General features: G+C 43.1%; 1 protein-coding gene across 2 annotated transcripts in view; it reads right to left on the bottom strand.

Annotated features, from left to right (window-relative positions):
• LOC122549421 (solute carrier organic anion transporter family member 5A1) overlaps nucleotides 1–19,317 on the bottom strand; it is a 186,059-nt gene that overhangs the window by 73,535 nt on the left and 93,207 nt on the right. For both annotated transcript variants that reach the window (XM_043689228.2, XM_043689227.2), the window contains exon 2: nucleotides 11,181–11,313. In XM_043689228.2, the coding sequence (XP_043545163.2) occupies nucleotides 11,181–11,313 (133 nt within the window). The remainder of the gene's footprint in view (nucleotides 1–11,180; nucleotides 11,314–19,317) is intronic.

Here is a 19,317-nt window from a genome sequence, read left to right on the forward strand (position 1 = left end):
GGAGCGAGAGTCAGTGGGTTTCCTCTGGGTGATCTCATTTCCTCCCACAGTCCAAAGATGTGCAAGTTAGGTGAATTGGCCAAGCTAAATGGCCCATGGTGTTCAAGAATGTATAGGTTAAGTGCATTAAGTCAGGGGAAATGTACTGTATATAGGGTAAGGGAATGGGTCTGGGTAGGTTACTCTTCAGAGGGTCTTGTTGGGCTAAAATGGCCTGTTTCCACACTGTTAAGATTCTATGACTAAGTTGATGTACTGTGCTATTCACATGATATTTCACATAAGCGTATGTTCATTGACACTCTGTCCATAAAGCATTCTTCCATTACGCACAGAAACCCTGGTCCAAATCTCTTGTCTCCAGACATATGACACAGGACGCACATAAGGACTCTGCTAAAGACCCGATGTGCTGTCGCTGTGGGAGCTACCCAGCAGGTTTTAACTTCTGCCAGGTAATTTCTCATCTTCTGCTTTGTCATTCATGCCCTAACTTATCTTGACCAAGTTGGTGAGAAATGTTTTTTGCATGTGCATGCCAAGTTGAGACTAAGCTACCTAATCATGTCTATATGATAATTTTCTTCCAGCCATTCCATCTTCCATGTCGGTCAGAATCAGATTGTGCAAAAAGGGCTGAGTAAGACTCAGAGATCTAACTTCAAGAGCATTTCCATGCAGTGAAACCCACCCACACATTAATAATGAGCTCCAAGGATGGCATAAGGCTATTTGCCTCCCAAGGCAAAACATTAGCCCATTGCACCACAGCGTTCCCTATTCCAGGAGACATTGAAGAAAGTAATGTCACAAAAGCCAGCAAGGAAGTAAAACCAAGACTGAAGAAAAAACAAGTCCTTGGCAACAAGGGATGGCCTTTGGGAGCTGGTTAAGGTGATGATGTATTGGGAATACAAACTCCCTGTTGTGGGAATACACCACAGCAGCAAGTGGATATGGATGAAAGCACTGCTGTTAGAATTCCAGTTGTGGTCTTTATTAAGAATGTTGCGAGTACTTTTGCAGGAAACTTTAAAAAAACAAATCACTGACCCCATCAGAGGTGAAGTGATTCTATTCCCCACTCACGCCCACCAACTGTTCCCTCAAATAAATTTAACCTTCACCAAACCCATTGCAGCCACCAAATTCACAAGCAATCAGCATTTTCCTCTCTTTGTTTTTCACTTTAGGAGGTTTGTTTTTGAGTGTAGAATGTTGCTCTGATATCAGCTCACCGTGTGGCAATGCCTTGGTGACAGTCATTGTATTTTCTTTCATCTTGCACACTGATGGGACTGATTTGTTTAAAGTGACGGCTTTCAGTTCTAACTCCTTTTATGAGATTTTTTTCTGAACAATCATAACTCTCTTGTCACCATGCCTCCCCCCTCACCCTGCTAGTGAGAGACCAGAGTCAAAAGGAGTTAGTGCTGGTCCTGATTGTGCCCCAAGCTTCCCGAGGTATTTGGTCTCAGAGCTCATCAGCTTTAAACCGTCAAAATAGTGAGATTTGGAGACGCCGCTGTTGGACTGGGGTGAACAAAGTTAAAACTCACACAACACCAGGTTCTAGTCCAACAGGTTTATTTGGAAGCACTAGCTATCGTAGCGCTGCTCCTTCAACCACCTGATGAAGGAGCAGCGCTTCCAAATAAACCTGTTGGACTGTTGCCTGGTGTTGCGTGATTTTTAACTTTGATATAGTGAGAGGCGGCATTGGATAAATCGCCAAAATGAGGGCTGCCACAAGTATAGAAGCAGCAAAAGGAAGGTAAAAAGAAAATAACCCAGAGTTTTAAAAAATGAAGAAAATCTGATGGCTAAAATGTTTTTACATGAGATCTTCAGATTACAGATGAGGCATGGACCCAAAAGGAAAAAGAGGTTCAGCCAAAGTTGAACTTCCTTAAAGTTGTCTCCAATTGAAGCGAAAACTAGAGGGTAAGTTTTAACTTTTCCCACTCAGCAGAAATGAGATAGATTGATGGCAGTTAAAACTGTCACAGTGACTTGCTCTCTCCAGCCCTGCTCTTTTTCCAAACATTTCACCAAGTATTTCCAAGCAGCACAGACGTAGTGAGATACAGCCCAAGTGAGGACACAGTTCGGGGATCTTGGAGGCAGTGCAGGAATTTGGTGCAGAGGGGAAGAGGTGTCTTTCATTTGCTTTCTTGGTTCATGGGGTCTTAATATATGACTAATTGAAGTCCTGGTTTGGGGGCCTAGCACAAATACAATGGCACTACAAGAAAATCATAAGTTCGTTGGTTGGTAATAGCTACTCATTTGACTATCTGCTGTAGGTTACTTTTAGAGGAAAGTATCTCATGGAATGTTTACAAGATTTTTTTTTGGAACAGCTTGCGTTAGAGCCCACTAGGAAACAAGCAATTCTGGAGTTGGTGATGTGTAATGAGGCAGACTTGATTAGCAAGTTTAAGGTGAAGGAACCCCGAGGGGCCAGTGATGATAATATGAGAGAACTCACCGTGCAGTTTGAGAGGGAGAAGCTGGAATCAGATGTAACAGTCTCACAATGGAGTAAAGGTAACTACAAAAACATGAGGGAGGAGCTGGCCAGAGCTGATAGGAAGGGGAGCCCAGTAGGGAGCAGCAATGGCAGGAGTATCTGGGGGTTATTTGGGAGGCACGAGAGAATTTCATCCCAAGGAAGAAGAAACTGACTAAAAGGATTTTGAGGCAATCCTGACTGACAAGGGAAGTCAGGGACAGCATAACAGCAAAAGAAAAAGCATACAATATGGTGAAGATTAGTGGGAAGCCTTGGGTTCAGAAAATATTTATAAGGATGTTGTCAGGATTTGAGGGTTTACTGCCCTCATTCTCAAAGATGTCCGCTCATCTAGTGTGCCTGAAGTTCGATGCCTGACCCTTTCCATAATCTCTGTCCTATTAATTGTTCTGGAAACTTGAATAACCTCTGCTGAGTCCTCCCCCTATCTAGATGATTCATCCAGCCCATCAGAAGAGCTCACACATTCCCCAGTACCAGTGTCAATATTTTATGAATTCAAACTCATTTCTCCCACACCAATCTTTGAGCCACGTATTCACCTGTTTAATCTTGTTCAACCTGTGCCAATTTGGTCATAGCTCAGGTAGTAATTCAGAGCACAATACAGGTTTGGTTCTGCTTTCTAATTCAGCCCCTAGCTGCTCATATTCTCTCAGCAGCACCTCTTTCCTCTTTCTCTTGATATCTTTGGTACCTACATGGGCCATGTCAACTGGATATTTCCCGTCTCACTCCAAGTTCCTCTGCAGCCCAGGTGACATATCCTAGGGGAGGACAAGGCAACCCGAGCTGACAAGGGAAGTGGGAAGATTAGTAGGAATCAAGGGAATTGGGAAGCCTTTAAAAACCAGCAGACAATAACAAAAAAATGAATAAGGGGGCAGAAGATGAAATATAAGGTAATCTAGCCAGTAATATAAAAGAAGACCGCATGATTTTTAAAAAAAGTTGTATAAAGATAAGAGAGAGGCATGGAGGCACGTGAGGGCATGGAGAGGCATGTGGGTGGCAACGTGGCTCAGTGGTTAGCATTGCTGTCTCACAGCGGCAGGGACTTGGGTTCAATTCCATCCTCGGGCAACTGTGTGTGTGGAGCGTGCACATTCTCCCTGTGTCTGCGTGGGTTTCCCATGGGTGCTCCGGTTGTGCAGGTTAGGTGGATTGGCCATGGGAAATTGCCCTTGGTGTCCAGGGATGTGCAGGGATGTGGGTCATCCATGGGAAATGCAGGGTTACAGGGGATGCCCTTTGGTGGGTCAATGTGAATTCAACGAGTCAAATGGCCTGCTTCCACACTGTAGGGATTCTATGAAAGGCCCACCGGGCATTGGACCACTGGAAAAGTAGTAATGGGGAACAAAGAAATGGCAAAAAGAGTTGAATAGGCAGTTTGCATCAGATTTCACAATAGAAGACACAATTAGCATACTAGGTCTTCATGCGAATTGGGGCAGAGGTGAGTGTAGTGGCCATCACTGAGGAGAAGGTGCTGCGGAAGCTGAAAGGTCAGGAGGTGGGTGAATCACCCGGATTGGATGGATTACAGCCTAGAGTTCTGAAGGAGTAAGATGAGGAGATTGTAAAGGCATTGGTGGTAATCTATCTGGTATCACTGAAGTCAGGGAGTGTCTCAGAGGACTGGAAAATGGCTAATGCAACATCTTCGTTTAAGAAGGGAGAGGTAGAAGATGGGAAGTTATAGGCCAGTTACTGTGACCTCGGTCATTAGTAAGATTTTAGTGTCCATTATTAAGAATGAGATTGTGAAATACTTGGAAGTGTGTGGTAAAATGGAGCTGAGTCAGCACGGCTTGCCAAAGGGAGGTCAAGCCCGACGCATCTGTTAGAATTTTATGAGGAGATAATAAGCAAGTCAGATAAAGGAAAGCCGATGGATTGATTTATTTGTAATTTCAGAACTTTGACAAGGTGCCACACAGGATGTTCCGAAATAAGATAAGAGCTCTTGGTATTAGGGGCAAGGTACTGGCATGGATAGAGGATTGGCTGACTGGCAAAAGACTGAGAGTGGGAATAAAGGGTTTTTTTCAAGGTGGCAGCTGGTGACTAGTGGAGTTCCACAGGAGTCAGTGATGGAACCATAACTATTCAGGTTGTACATGAACAGTCTGAACAAGTAACTGAGGACAGTGTTGTTAAGTTTGCACACAATGCAAACATTGGGGAGGGACAGGTAGTACTGAAGCAAGGAAGTTTCAGAAGGACTTGGACAAGCTGGAGAGTTGATTAGTGGCAAATGGAATACAATGTGGGAAAGTGTGAAGTTATGCACTTTGGTAGAAAGAATAAGGGTGTAGACCATTTTCTAAATGGAGGGAGGTTTCAGAAATCTCAAGCACATGGGGACTTCAGAGTCCTAGTTCAGGCTTCTCTGAACATGCAGTTTAAGGTTACATTCTTCTTACTAACTGCCATATGAACGCTCAGTTCAAGAGGGCTAGAATATAAGAGCAGAGGTGTACTGTTGAGGCTGTATAAGGCTCTGGTCAGACCGCATTTGGAACACTGTCAGCAGGTTTGGGCCCTGTATCTTGGAAAGGAGTGCTCACATTGGATGGGATACAGACGGGGTTCACAAGAATGGTCCCGGGATGAAGGGCATTCCATAACAGGAGCGGTTGAGGACTCTGGGTCTGTACTCAATGAGGGGTAGGATGAGAGAAGGATGAGGGGTAGGGGCTGATCTCATTGATAGTTACAGAATACTGAGAGGCCTGGATAGAATGGATGTGGAGAGAGTAGGACTCTAGAGCACAGCCTCAGGGTGATGGGGGACCCTTTAGAACAGATGAGGAAGAATTTCTTCAGCCAGAGGGTGGCGAATCTGTGGAACTCATTGCTTCAGAGAGCTGCGGAGCCCAAGGCATTGAGTGCATTTAAGACAGAGATGGATAGCATCTTGATTAGTAAGAGGATCGAGGGTTATGGGAAGAAGGCAGGAAAATGGGGTTGAGAAACACATCAGCTATGATCGAATGGCAGAGCAGACTAGATGGACCAAATAGCTTGATTCTGCCACTAATCAACTCTGTTATGGGCTATTTCAATCTTAAACTGTTCTTCTGCTTAAGCAAGAGAGGCACAGTCCAGAAGCTAGAAATATCCTTCCTTAATTATACAGACTGGGCTATGGTGAGCAGATTGCCTGGTTACAACGTTCATCGAAGGCTGTGAGCAAAAGTAATTGTGGCTTTCACCAGCCAACCATAGAGCAGCTTTGGAGCTGTCTCTGAATAAATTGCTGCTCCTATTTTGGTATGACTTTAAAATTTAACCACTTTATATTAAGCCATTTACTTAAAGTAAAAGTGATAGCGACTGCAACAGTGAGCTCTGAGATACCCAACACAGGATTGATATAAATCCTTTCACTATTACTTATTGCTCCCTACCTTTCAACCTGTTCCTAATTTTCAAGGCTTACTCTAAATTCCAACCTGAGGTAATTTAATAGCCCTTTGTGTAAAACTTTACCAAATAGCTTTTGGGAGTTAGGATACTTCATACAGTCATGGTGTCACAGAGATATACAGCATAGAAACAGACTCTTGAGTCCAACTCATCCATGCCAACCATGTTCCCAAACTAAACTGGTACCACCTGCCTGCATTTGGTCCATATGCCTCCAAACCCTTCCTATTCATGTACTTATCCAAATGTCTTTTAAATGTTGTAACTGTACCTGTATCTACCATTTCCTCTAGACGTTCATTCCACACACAAATCACCCTCTGTGTGAAAGAAGTTGCTCCTTGTGTCCCTTTTAAATCTTTATCCTCTCACCTTAAAACTATGCCCTCTAGTTTTGAAACCTCCTACCCTGGGGAAAAAGCCTTTGCTATTCAGATTACCTATTTCCCTCATGATTTTATAAACCTCTATAACCCTCAACCTCCAACGCTTCGGGGAAAAATGTCCTAGCCTATCCAGGCTCTACTTATAACTCAAACCCTCCAATTCCAGTAACATCCTTATAAATCTTTTCTGCACCCTCTTCAATTTAATAATATCCTTTGTATAGCAGGGCAACCAGAACTGCACACAGTACTCCTAAAGTGGCCTCACCAATGCCCTGTACAACTACAAAATGATGTCCAAACTCCTATACCCAATGCTCTGGCCAATGAAGGCAAGGGTGCTGAATGCCTTCTTCACCACCCTGTCTACCTCTGACGCAACTTTCAATGAACTATGCACCTGAACTCCTCGATTTCTCTATTCTACAACACTCCCAGGGCCCTACCATTAACTGTATAAATCCTACTCTTGTTCATCCTACCCTTGTTCAGAGAGTGGCAGGAGCTGGGCGGAAGTTCAGGCAGAGCGCAAAGCCGGTCGGGAAGGTAAGTGATTACTATTAGAGTGGGTGTGTTCTAAACCCCAGGTCCTACAAAGTAGGGTCTCCCTCCCTCCCCCCTTCTCTAACCTAAATTAAGAGTCCACAGACTTGCCACAAAAAGAGGGTCTAAGGAAGTTTGGATCGAAGAGTGAGGCTTCAGCTCAGGAGTCTTTGACAAGGAGGTTGAGTGAAGTGATTACGCCACAGTTGAAGAGGGTGAAGACATGACTGCCCAGCTGGTTCAGTGTGCTACGTGCTTGATGTGGGAGGTCAACGACTCTGGTGTGTCTGGCTTGGCTATGTGTGGAAAGTGTGTGCACATTCAGCTATTGACCGAGCATATTGCAGCGCTGATGAAAGAACTCGAGGACCTTAGGCTCATCCAAGAGAACGAGATCTTTCTGGACAAGACCTTCAGTGAGGTTATTACACCAATCATGCCAGAAGAGAGCAGAAGAGAGCAGACAATGAGGAAGGCAGAGAGGAGACAGGTGCAAGAGACCCCGGGAGAAGTACCTGTCAAGAACAAGTTGAAGCTTTTGGAAACAGTAGAGACTGATGACACTGCCAGTTCACAAGGTGGCCAGATCTGTCAAACAAAAGTTGGTGCAGAGGCAGAGCGGAAGAGTCGGACATCGCACAGAGCCGTGGTAATAGGGGACTCCATCGTGAGAGGAACTGACCGGGGTTTTTGTGGCAGCAGACAGGATTTAAGGATGGTGTGTTGCCTTCCTGGTGCCAGGGTGAAAGACATCGCGGACAGAGTGCAGGAAATCCTCAAGGACGAGGGTGAAGAGCCAGAGGTGGTGGTACATGTTGGCACAAATGATGTCGGGAAGAAGAGGAGGGACATACTACAGCGGGACTTCGGAAAACTAGGAAGAAGGCTGAAAAGCAGGACGTCCAAGGTGGTTATCTCCGGTTTGCTTCCAGTTCCTCGGGCTGGTGTGGCCAGAAACAGGGAGATAATGGACTTGAACGTGTGGTTGGGGAACTGGTGCAGGAAGCAAGGATTTAAGTTCTTGGATCACTGGGGTATATTTTGTGGTAAGCATAAATTCTACAAGAGAGACGGATTACACCGTAAAAGGTTAGGGACCAGCATTCTGGCAGGCAGGTTTTCTACTGCAACACCGCTACATTTAAACTAAGTAGCGGGGGGGGAGGGGACAAGCTGGATGTTTAAAAAGGAAATTGAAGGGAAAGTTAGAACAAGAGAAGTCAAGAAAGACAACTGTATCAATGAGGCAGAAAACTCGGAAAGGGATCATGCTGTAAAGTTGAGTGAAATAGGGGTTGATGGGAAGGGTGAGAGCAGTAACAAATTAAAAATACTATACATGAATGCACGAAGCATTAGACATAAGATGGATGAGCTTGAGGCTCTTTTGGAAATTGGCAGATACGATATTGTGGGGATAACTGAAACGTGGCTTCAAGTGGACAGGGCCTGGGAAATGAATATTCAAGGCTACACGTGCTATCGTAAGGACAGACTGACGGGCAGAGGGGGTGGGGTGACCTTGTTGGTAAGGGAGGATATTCAGTCCCTTGCGTGGGGGGACCTAGAGTCAGGGGATGTAGAGTCAGTGTTGATAGAGCTGCAAAATACTAAGGGTAAAAAGATCCTCTTGGGAGTCATCTACAGGCCCCCAAACAGTAGTCTGGATGTCGGATGTAAGTTGAATTAGGAGCTGAAATTGGCCTGTCACAAAGATGTTACTACAGTTGTTATGGGGATTTTAACATGCAGGTAGACTGGGAGAATCAGAATGGTATTGGACCTCAAGAAAGAGACTTCGTGGAGTGCCTCAGAGATGGATTCTTAGAGGAGCTGGTGCTGGAGCCAACAAGAGAGAAGGCAATTCTGGATCTGGTATTGTGTAACGAACCAGAATTGGTCAGAGACCTCGAAGTGAAGGAGCCGTTGGGAAGTAGTGACCAGAATACATTAAGCTTCAATCTGCAATTTGAGAGAGAGAGGGTACAGTCGGAAGTGACAGTACTTCTGTTGAATAAAGGGAACTATGGAGCTATGAGGGAGGAGCTGGCCAAAGTTCAATGGTGCAATACCTTAGCAGGGATGACTGTGGAGGAACAATGGTGGATATTTCTGTGTATAATGCAGAAGTTGCAGGATCAGTTCATTCCTAAAAGGAAGAAAGATCCCAGGAGGAGGCATGGGCGGTCGTGGCTGACGAGGGAAGTTAAGAAACATATAAAGTTAAAAGAGAAAAAGTATAACATAGCAAAGATAAGTGGGAAAACTGAGGACTGGGAAGCTTTTAAAGAGCAACAGAGGATTACTAAGAAGGAAATACAGAGGAAAAATGAGGTACGAAGGTAAACTGGCCAATAATATAAAGGAGGATAGTAAAAGCTTTTTTAAGTATGTGCAAGGCAAAAAAATGGTTAGGACTAAAATTGGGCCCTTGAAGACAGAAACAGGGGAATATATTACAGGGAACAACGAAATGGCAGAAGAATTAAATGGGTACTTCAGATCTGTGTTCACTGGGAAGACACAAGCAATCTCCCTGAGGTAACAGTGGCTGAAGGATCTGAACTTAAGGGAATTTATATTTGCCAGGATTTGGTGTTGGAGAGACTGTTAGGTCTGAAGGTTGATAAGTCCCTGGGGCCTGAAGGAGGTGGCTCGGGAAATCGTGGATGCGTTGGTGATTATTTTCCAGAGTTCGATAGATTCGGGGTCAGTTCCTGAGGATTGGAGGGTGGCTAATGTTATACCACTTTTTAAGAAAGGTGGGAGAGAGAAAGCAGGAAATTATAGACCAGTTAGTCTGACCTCAGTGGTGGGAAAGATGCTGGAGTCTATTATAAAGGATGAAATTACAGCACATCTGGATAGTAGAAACAGGATAGGACAGAGTCAGCATGGATTTATGAAGGGGAAATCATGCTTGACTAATCTTCTTGAATTTTTTGAGGATGTAACTCTGAAGATGGACGAGGGAGATCCAGTAGATGTAGTATACCTGGACTTTCAGAAAGCTTTTGATAAAATCCCACACAGGAGGTTAGTGAGTAAAATTAGGCCACATGGTATTAGGGGCAAAGTACTAGATTGGATTGAAAATTGGTTGGCGATAAGAAACAAAGGGTAGTGATAAACGGCTCCATTTCGGAATGGCAGGCAGTGACCAGTGGGATACCGCAGGGATCCGTGCTGGGACCGCAGCTTTTTACAATATATGTTAATGATATAGAAGATGGTATCAGCAATAACGTTAGCAAATTTGCTGATGATACAAAGCTGGGTGGCAGGGTGAAATGTGAGGAGGATGTTAGGAGATTACAGGGTGACCTGGACAAGTTAGGTGAGTGGGCAGATGCATGGCAGATGCAGTTTAATGTGGATAAATGTATCAATGCAAGAACAGGAAGGCAGATTACTACCTCAATGGAATCAATTTAGATAAAGGGGAAGTACAGAGAGATCTGGGTGTTCTTGTACAGCAGTCAATGAAGACAAGCATGCAGGTACAGCAGATAGTGAAGAAGGCTCATAGCATGCTGGCCTTCATAACAAGAGGAATTGAGTATAGAAACAAAGAGGTGCTTCTGCAGCTGTACAGGGCCCTGGTGAGACCACACCTGGAGTACTGTATGTAGTTCTGGTCTCCAAATTTGAGGAAAGACATTCTGGCTATTGAGGGAGTGCAGCGTAGGTTCACGAGGTCAATTCACGGAATGGCGGGATTACCTTACACTGAAAGACTAAAGCGACTGGGCTTGTATACCCTTGAGTTTAGAAGACTGAGAGGGGATCTGATTGAGACATATAAGATTATGAAAGGATTGGACACTCTGGCAGCAGGAAACATGTTTCTGCTGATGGGTGAGTGCCGAACCAGAGGACACAGCTTAAAAATACGGGGCAGACCATTTCGGACAGAGATGAGGAGAAACTTCTTCACCCAGAGAGTGGTGGCTGTGTGGAATGCTCTGCCCCAAAGGGCAGTGGAGGCCTAGTCTCTGGATTCATTTAAGAAAGAGTTGGATAGAGCTCTCAAAGATAGTGGAATCAAGGGTTATGGAGATAAGGCAGGAAGAGGATACTGATTAGGAATGATCAGCCATGATTATATTGAATGGCGGTGCAGGCTCGAAGGGCTGAATGGCCTACTCCTGCACCTATTGTCTATTGTCTATCTTACAAAATATGTATTTATCACCAATCTACTTGGCGGACAGAGTTACACAATGTAGACGAGAAACAGCACATTCAGAGGAATTTATGAAAATCAAAGTTGTTCTTACCAATTTCCAATAAAGCGTGGGTCACTCTGGTCAATCTGAACTATGGCCCTGGGGTCTACGTAGAAGCCAATCAATACTCCCCCTAGAAGGTATCCTGCTGCAGGACCTAATGCTCCCATAACGTACATGATAGCTGAAAAGCAGAGATGATAGCAGCTTGAGTAAGACATTCAGTAACATGCGCAAACAAAACAAGTGTTAGGTCGAAGTTAATTACAATGTCGAAAGTTATTCATGCCGTAGTTCAGATGAGGCACAGATGAGGGTGCATCTTTCACCCTTGATTATAAAATTGGCAACAGTAGATTTGACAAGTGTGGTATCAAGGCTTCTGCATCTCAATGGATAAGCGGCATCAACGGTTGATTGTGCAAAGTTTCGTTTCCAATTATTCTGCTATGACTTTGTCCAATACATTGTGGAATTTTTTAGCCATCATTTTGAACACAACTACGTGGTTAGCCTTTCTACTGAAGACAATGTAAAAGAAAATCAGCATGAATTGTATCTATAGAATCCATCTACCAGGCCCGCTGTCAAGGAAAGGCCACCAGCATTCTCAAAGATCCATCCCACCCTGGCAATGTTTTTGTACAACCTCTACCATTGGGGAGAAGGTACAGAAGCCTGAACACATGCACCAGCCGGTTTCGCAACAGTTTCTACCTATTGGTGTTAGAATACTGAATGGACTCTCAAACTCTTAACATTCGCCTGTACCTGTGTTTTTGCTTTTCCTGCTGTTTACGTATTATTTACTTGTCTATGCTACTTAACTCTGTGATCTACCTGTATTGCTCGTAAGACAAAGCTTTTCACTGTGCCTCGGTACACGTGACAATAAATTCAATTCAATTCATTCAATTCATAGGCAGCAAATTCAACATAACCTGCTTTACACTCCCACTGTGCTTTAACATTTCAGCTATTAAACTAAGCATTGAGATGCGCACTCAGAAAAGCATACTTGGCACTATATATAAAAAAATAGGAATTTTCCAGGTGTTTGACAATGAAAGGGATTATATAGTCTTTAATGTTATGGTATCTGAGGGATCTTGCTGTTTATAAATCACCATTTTATCCTACAAGGCAACAGAGATGACATTTTAAAAGATTGGCTATAAAGTGTTTTTCGATATATTAAGGGCATGGAAGAAGCTATGCACATACAGGTTTTACTCTTTCAATTCAGGTTTATTAGCTTTATTGCAAAGCAGCCGGTGAAACAACTATTATACAACAACTGGCAATTATATTGATGTGACTTTGAGAATGCTGAAAGAGTGGGCAGATTTGATTTTACAGAATGATGCAAAATCTTTGAAAAGCCATCCAATTAGCTCCATTCCCTTGGTGCTATCCCTATTGCCAGGTTATAGTCCAACAGGTTTATTTGGACGTACAAGGTTTCGGAGCACTGCTCCTTCAAAGCAGCAGCACTACGAAAGCTAGTGCTTCCAAGTAAACTTGTTGGACTATGATCTCGTGTTCTGTGATTTTTAACTTTGTCCCCCACCCCAGTCCAACACAGGCAGCTCAGCATCTATATTCCTTGTTAAAGATTTATCTAGTTCTCTGTTGAATGTTACAACTGAATCTTCTTCAAACTGAGGGACTCAAGGGAGAAGATTGCCTGGGCCTTTAGCGTTCATTAGCAGAGGGATTGAATTCAAGAGTCGTGAGGTGATGTTGCAGCTGTACAGGACCTTGGTTAGGCCACATTTGGAGTACTGTGTGCAGTTCTGGTCGCCTCACTTTAGGAAAGATGTGGAAGCCTTGGAGAGGGTGCAGAGAAGATTTACCAGGATGTTGCCTGGAATGGAGAATAGGTCGTACGAGGTTAGGTTGAGAGTGCTAGGCCTTTTCTCATTGGAACGGCGAAGGACGAGGGGTGACTTGATAGAGGTTTATAAGATGATCAGAGGAATAGATAGAGTAGACAGTCAGAAACTTTTTCCCCGGGTACAACAGAGTGTTACAAGGGGACATAAATTTAAGGTGAAGGGTGGAAGGTATAGGGGGGATGTCAGGGGTAGATTCTTTACCCAGAGAGTGGTGGGGGCATGGAATGCGCTGCCTGTGGGAGTGGCAGAGTCAGAATCATTGGCGACCTTTAAGCGGCAATCGGATAGGTACATGGATGGGTGCTTAAGTAGGACAAATGTTCGGCACAACATCGTGGGCCGAAGGGCCTGTTCTGTGCTGTATTGTTCTATGTTCTAGATCTCTATATTCTTTTTAACCACATGTGAGGTCCAAGATCACTAGAGAATAGCAAATGTTTTTCTTTTGTTTATGAAGTGCAACAGGGATGATTCAGGAAATTATAGGCAAGTGAGCTTCACATCAGTGGTAGGGAATTTATTGAAGAAGATTCTTAGGTATAGGATTTACTCACATTTGGAAAAGAATTGACTTATTAGGGATAGTCAGCATGGCCTTGTGTGGGGAAGGACTTGTCTCACAAATTTGAATGTGTTTTTTTTTGAGGAATTGATAAATGATCGATGAGGGTAAGGCAGTGAATGTTGTCCACATGGACTTTCCTAATGTGTTCGACAAGCTCCCTCATGGTAGGCTGATTCAGAAGATTAAATCTCATGAGAGCCATGGTGAGTTTGTAAATTGTATACAAATTTGGTTGGTCATAGAAGACAGAGAGTCATCATAGAGGGGTGATTTTCTGACTGTAAGTCTGTGACCAGTGATGTTCTGCAACGATTAGTGCTGGGACCTCTATTGTTTGTCATACATATAAATGACTTAGATGAAAATGTAAGTGATCTGATTAGAAAGTTTTCAGATAACATGAAAATTGCTGGATAGTGAGGAAGGTTATCAAAGGATACATCAGGATATACATCAGTTGGAAAGTTAGGTGGGGAAATGGCAGTCAGAGTTTAATCCAGACAAGTGTGAGGTGATGCATTTTGGGAGGTCAAATGCAAGAGGAATGCATACAGCAAACGGCAGGATCCTTAGCAGCATTGACATAGAGAGAGAGCTTGGGGTGCAAGTACATAGCTCCCTGTAAATGGCAACACAAGTGGATAAGATGGTAAAGAAGGTGTACGGTTTGCCTTCATCAGTTGGGGCACTGAGTATAAAAGTTGCCACGTCATGTTACAGCTGTGTAAGACTTTAGTTCAGCCAGATTTGGTGTATCATGCACTGCTCTGGTCGCCACACTACGGGAAGGATGTGGAGGCTTTACAGACGTTGCAGAACAGGTTTACCTGGATGTTACCTGGATTGGAGTGTATTAGCTATAGGGAGAGGTTGGATAAACTTGAATTGCTTTCACTAGAGCATTAGAAGCTGGGGGCGGTGGGGGGAACCTTTAGAAGTATATATGTAGTGCTTCTTACTTTCGTGGATTTCAATAATGAATTAAAACAATGGACCATTTCAGTTAATTCTAGATGACTTAAGCAAGAAATATTTTGTTTATCCTCAGTTCCAGGATAATTCTCAGTAATTCTCAGCAACTAACAACCTGGGTGGAATTTCTTCCTAACATGAGCTTTGTATCCTTCTGTTCAGAAAAGTCCAGACCAGCCGTATTAAGAGATCAAACTAATGATGACACAGTCAATCTCGAAGAAATATGAGCTGCAGTTTGACTATTTTTCATGATTAAATTTGCAGCCAGCACTAACATAAAAAGTACAGTAAACTGTGTACACTGGAACAACAAGGAACAGAGAATGTGAGTGAACTGAACTCTTATCAGGTGAAGTTCACGGTGAGAATGGCAAGGTCTCTGGTTCTGAGAAAGGACTTGAAGATAAGGGTGCTTAAAAATAAAATTAGAAAGCACTTTTCACACAAAAGGTAGTGAAAACCCGGGCACTGCCGCCCCAAATGCTGAGCATGCTGGATCAACTGAAACTTTCAACATCGAAAGCAACAGATTGCCCTTCGAAAGAAATGGAACAAAGGCAGAATTAACATACAAGAGCAATCACAATCTACTTCAGTGACAGAACAGTCTGGAAGAAATGAAGTAAATATTCCTGTCCCTATATTCCAAAGAAATTTTATTTCTCTGCCTGTAAAATACAATATAGACTGAGGTTAAAATACCAGCCGCTTAAGTTCTGCTCATTTTCTGCCCAGCAGCTATTTTAATACACTGATTTTGTGGATGGTTGAGGTGTCATTCTGAATTAGGCAAAAAACTTCGTAAGTATAACCTACCACTTAGTGAGTACCACAACCCCATTTAGCTGCTTGCTGAGAGGGATGCCCATCATAAATGTCCAGTGGAAATGCTGAAATGTACGTGTGAGTTGTATCTGCCATTGGGTATATGTTGAGCTTGTAGTCTGATCATGTAGGTGACTTGTCACTGCAGGAATGGCTAAACAGAGACATGAAAGGAACCACGTGGACTGATATCAAAAGCTGGATGGCATCTGTGAAACCCCAATCCAGTACCACTCAACATTTCAAAAGGAAATCAAAATGTGAGCGGAAAAGGAGAAATTGTCCACCTATTTATTAATTTAGTATTATTGTTATCATGCACTAAAATGTTAATAATTTTTTGGTGCCTCAACATCACAGCAGATTCTTAAAGTTACATTGATTTAACTACAGAACTGCAGCTTGGTGTTGGTGTTGGGAACCTCACAGTCTCATTTAACAAATGGGAGCAAGAGTCTGAGAATGGGTGTAACATCATGTCGGTTCATACTTTAGTCATCGGATGCTAATTATGATTTTTTTAATGTGGTTCTTTCTGCTATTATCTGTCTTCTATTATGTCACTTATTCTCCTCATTTCCCCTCCCTCCACATTATCCCAGTCCCAAGCCTCCAACTCGGCACCGCCCTCTTGACCTGTCCATCACCTTTCCCATCTATCCGCTCCACCCTTTTCTCCAACCTAGCACTTTCTCCACTACCTTCATCTACCTATCACATTCTCAGCTACGTTCCCCCCTCTAACCCCACCCCCTTCCCATTTATCTCTCAGCCCCCCAGCCCACAAGCCTCATTCCTGATGAATGACTTATGCCCGAAACATTGATTCTCCTGCTCCTCGGATGCTGCCTGACCTGCTGTGCTTTTCCAGATCTCTTGACTCAGATCTCCAGCATCTGCAGTCCTCACTTTCTCCTATTATGTCACTCCTGCAAGGAAAATGAGATGCAGCAGCTTACACATTTACATTGATCTTCTGTCAGATTCAATGAGCAAGCAGCTAGGCGTGAAAATGATAAGACACATACTAATTCAATCAAACACCTTTCTTCATGTTATTAGCAGCCGTGTGAACTGAAAACATTCCGCCATATCCTAGAAATAGAATCATATAGCTTAGAAGGACCTCTTTCACCTATCCTGTCTGTGAGGGCAAAGTTGCCGTAGTCTTATGGTAGAGCTGGACTCTCATTGGCGAGAGAGTCAACCAGTGACCCACCAGTGGTGGGTTAACCTAAGAATCATCACACCCTGGGTGACAGGAGAGGTCGAGAAGGAGAATCGTTCATACTAACATCAGCAACTGTGGGATTTGAACCCCCACTGTTAGTGTCAGTCTGTATTGCAAACTGGCGATCCAGCTATTCAAGCTAACTGACTCCCCTGTACCAGCTCTATAATAAATCCATTCAATTAGTATTAATGTCTTTATCTTTCCCCATACTCAAAATTATTTCCCCCTTCAAGTATTTATTAAATTCCTGCTTGAAAGATATTATTAAATCTGTTTCCACTCATTTTAAGCAGTAATTCCATATCACGCCTCTTTTGTATTCTTTCATAGGATAGGGGGGTCACTGGCTAAGCCAGCATTTAAAGTCATAGAGTCATGCAGCATAGAAACAGGCCCTCCAAAAATGTGACAACCAACAAATAAAAAACAACACAAATCCCAGTTACCAGTATTTGGTCCATAGCCTACTATGCCCTGGAAATTTAAGTGCTCATCCAGACACTCCTTAAATGTTGTGAGAGTACATTGACTCCACCGCCCTCTCAGTTAGCACATTTCATTCCATTCTCTGCAGGAAATATTGTTTTTTTTTCTCAGGTCTACTCTGAGCCACTTATTCCCCATCTTAAACCAATGCCCTCTGGCCTCAGACACGTCTGCCATGGGGAAAAAACTCTCATGATCTAGTCAGTCTGTACCTCTCATTATTTTGTATACTTCAATCAGATTCCACACACACACACACACACACACACACACACACCCTTCTCAATCCCCACGCCCCCTCCTCAGCGTCCTCTGCCATGGTCACTTTGCACATCCAACCTGAAGCCCCACTCTCATCTCTCAGGCTAAGAGGACTTCAAGCCTTTTGGAAAATCACAGACACTGAACCTTCTTCCTTTACCTGCCTTGCTCACAATCACACCCTCCTGTCCCTGAATTATCTATCCTAGGTAGTGTGATTGCATCCTAGTACAAAGAACACATTGCAGAATTGATCATTCAGCCTCAAAATCATAATTTGAATTCTGAGTCAAAGCTACAGACAGGTTTACCCTAGATCAGAATAGTATCCAGTAGCTCCCACATACTGCAGTCTTGACGCATTACCTGAAGTGCTATCCTTGATGATGTTTGATAATATTACTCACTTGCGATATATTTTATTAACATTATCATAATTTATCTACTATGTTAAAATTTATGAATAGAAAAGAATCTAACCACATGCTAGAGAATCACCAAACAGCAAGCTCCTTTCTCAGTAGTCTAACAAGAACAATTCCAATGAATCTAGCTGTCTCTGACTGCTGGCCAGGAGGTCTTTTTCTCACCTATTGCTTTAGGTGATACTGCCTGCCTGCCTCAGGGACCATCTCTCACTTCCTCCTCTGGATAGAGTTAAAAATCACACAACACCAGGTTATAGTCCAACAGGTTTAATTGGAAGCACACTAGTTTTTGGAGCGACGCTCCTTCATCAGGTGATAGTCACCTAATGAAGGAGCGTCGCTCTGAAAGCTAGTGTGCTTCCAATTAAACCTGTTGGACTATAACCTGGTGTTGTGTGATTTTAAACTTTGTACACCCCAGTCCAACACCGGCATCTCCAAATCATGTCCTCTGGATAGGATCAACAGAGGCTTACAAATGACATTGGGGGTGGAGCAATACAGATTTAACTCACTGTTCCATTATAAATGCTACAGAAATATTAACTTTTCAATCCTAACCTCAATTGCTTCTGATAGATAAACCTGCACTGACAATGCAATCAAATGATGTACGCTGATTTTTAAAATTTTTAAGCACATTTGTACAGTTCAACTTAATTCTAAAAGGAACCAGTTAAATATAATGAGTAGTTAGGTCAGTGAACGGTAAGTCTAATGGTGGAATTATTAGAAATGGTATTGGCCTCCCCTTGCTAAACAAAAGAAAATGTCTCAACTCTGGATACTATGTTCATATGTGGATGGTCTTTAATGACAAAACCTCACTTGGAAGTACAATGCCACCAAAGCTAAAGTACTCACTGCTCAAGTTCACACTGACTGACAGGTAAGATACAAAATCTCCATCTGTATCTATGCAACAGTAGCCCATACAATCTGTCAGGAGGAACGGGGGAGAGGAATGAAAATGTACACATAATAAGTAAGTAGCAAAATGCACATATATAATTCATATGATGAGGTAGTGCTGTGGCATCTGTCTAGTTAGCTAGTTTCCCAAGGTTATCATCTTTCTGTATGAGTACATAATGGGATCAGCTGCTGAAATGTCAGAACAACGAAGTACACATCACATGCCTCATACACATGATTTAGCAAATTAAAAAATATATAATCTTTTGCAAACATTACAGATTGAATAGAATTATAAAGGCTGTACTGGGATTAAACTGAGATAAAAAAGCTCCCGTTTTAACTGTTAATTGTGTATAGTTAAGTATTTATTTGTATTCAGATAGTGATTTTGATTGTGTTCTTGTATAAAGGTTGTTGTTTAACCTAAAGGTCATCACACCTCAGGCAAAGAGAGAGACTGAGAAGGAGAGTCCTTCATGGAAACCTCAGCTGGTGATGGGGATTGAACCCACATGGGTTGCAGTGCTGTGCATTACAAACTAGCCATCCAGCCAACTAAAGCAGCAATGCTTGGGCAGTAGAGACGCATGCTATTAGC

Source organism: Chiloscyllium plagiosum, unplaced genomic scaffold (assembly GCF_037043375.1).
Source record: "Chiloscyllium plagiosum isolate Xiang-an unplaced genomic scaffold, Cpla_swu_hap1 HiC_scaffold_4, whole genome shotgun sequence".
In the NCBI taxonomy this organism is placed as follows: domain Eukaryota; kingdom Metazoa; phylum Chordata; class Chondrichthyes; order Orectolobiformes; family Hemiscylliidae; genus Chiloscyllium; species Chiloscyllium plagiosum.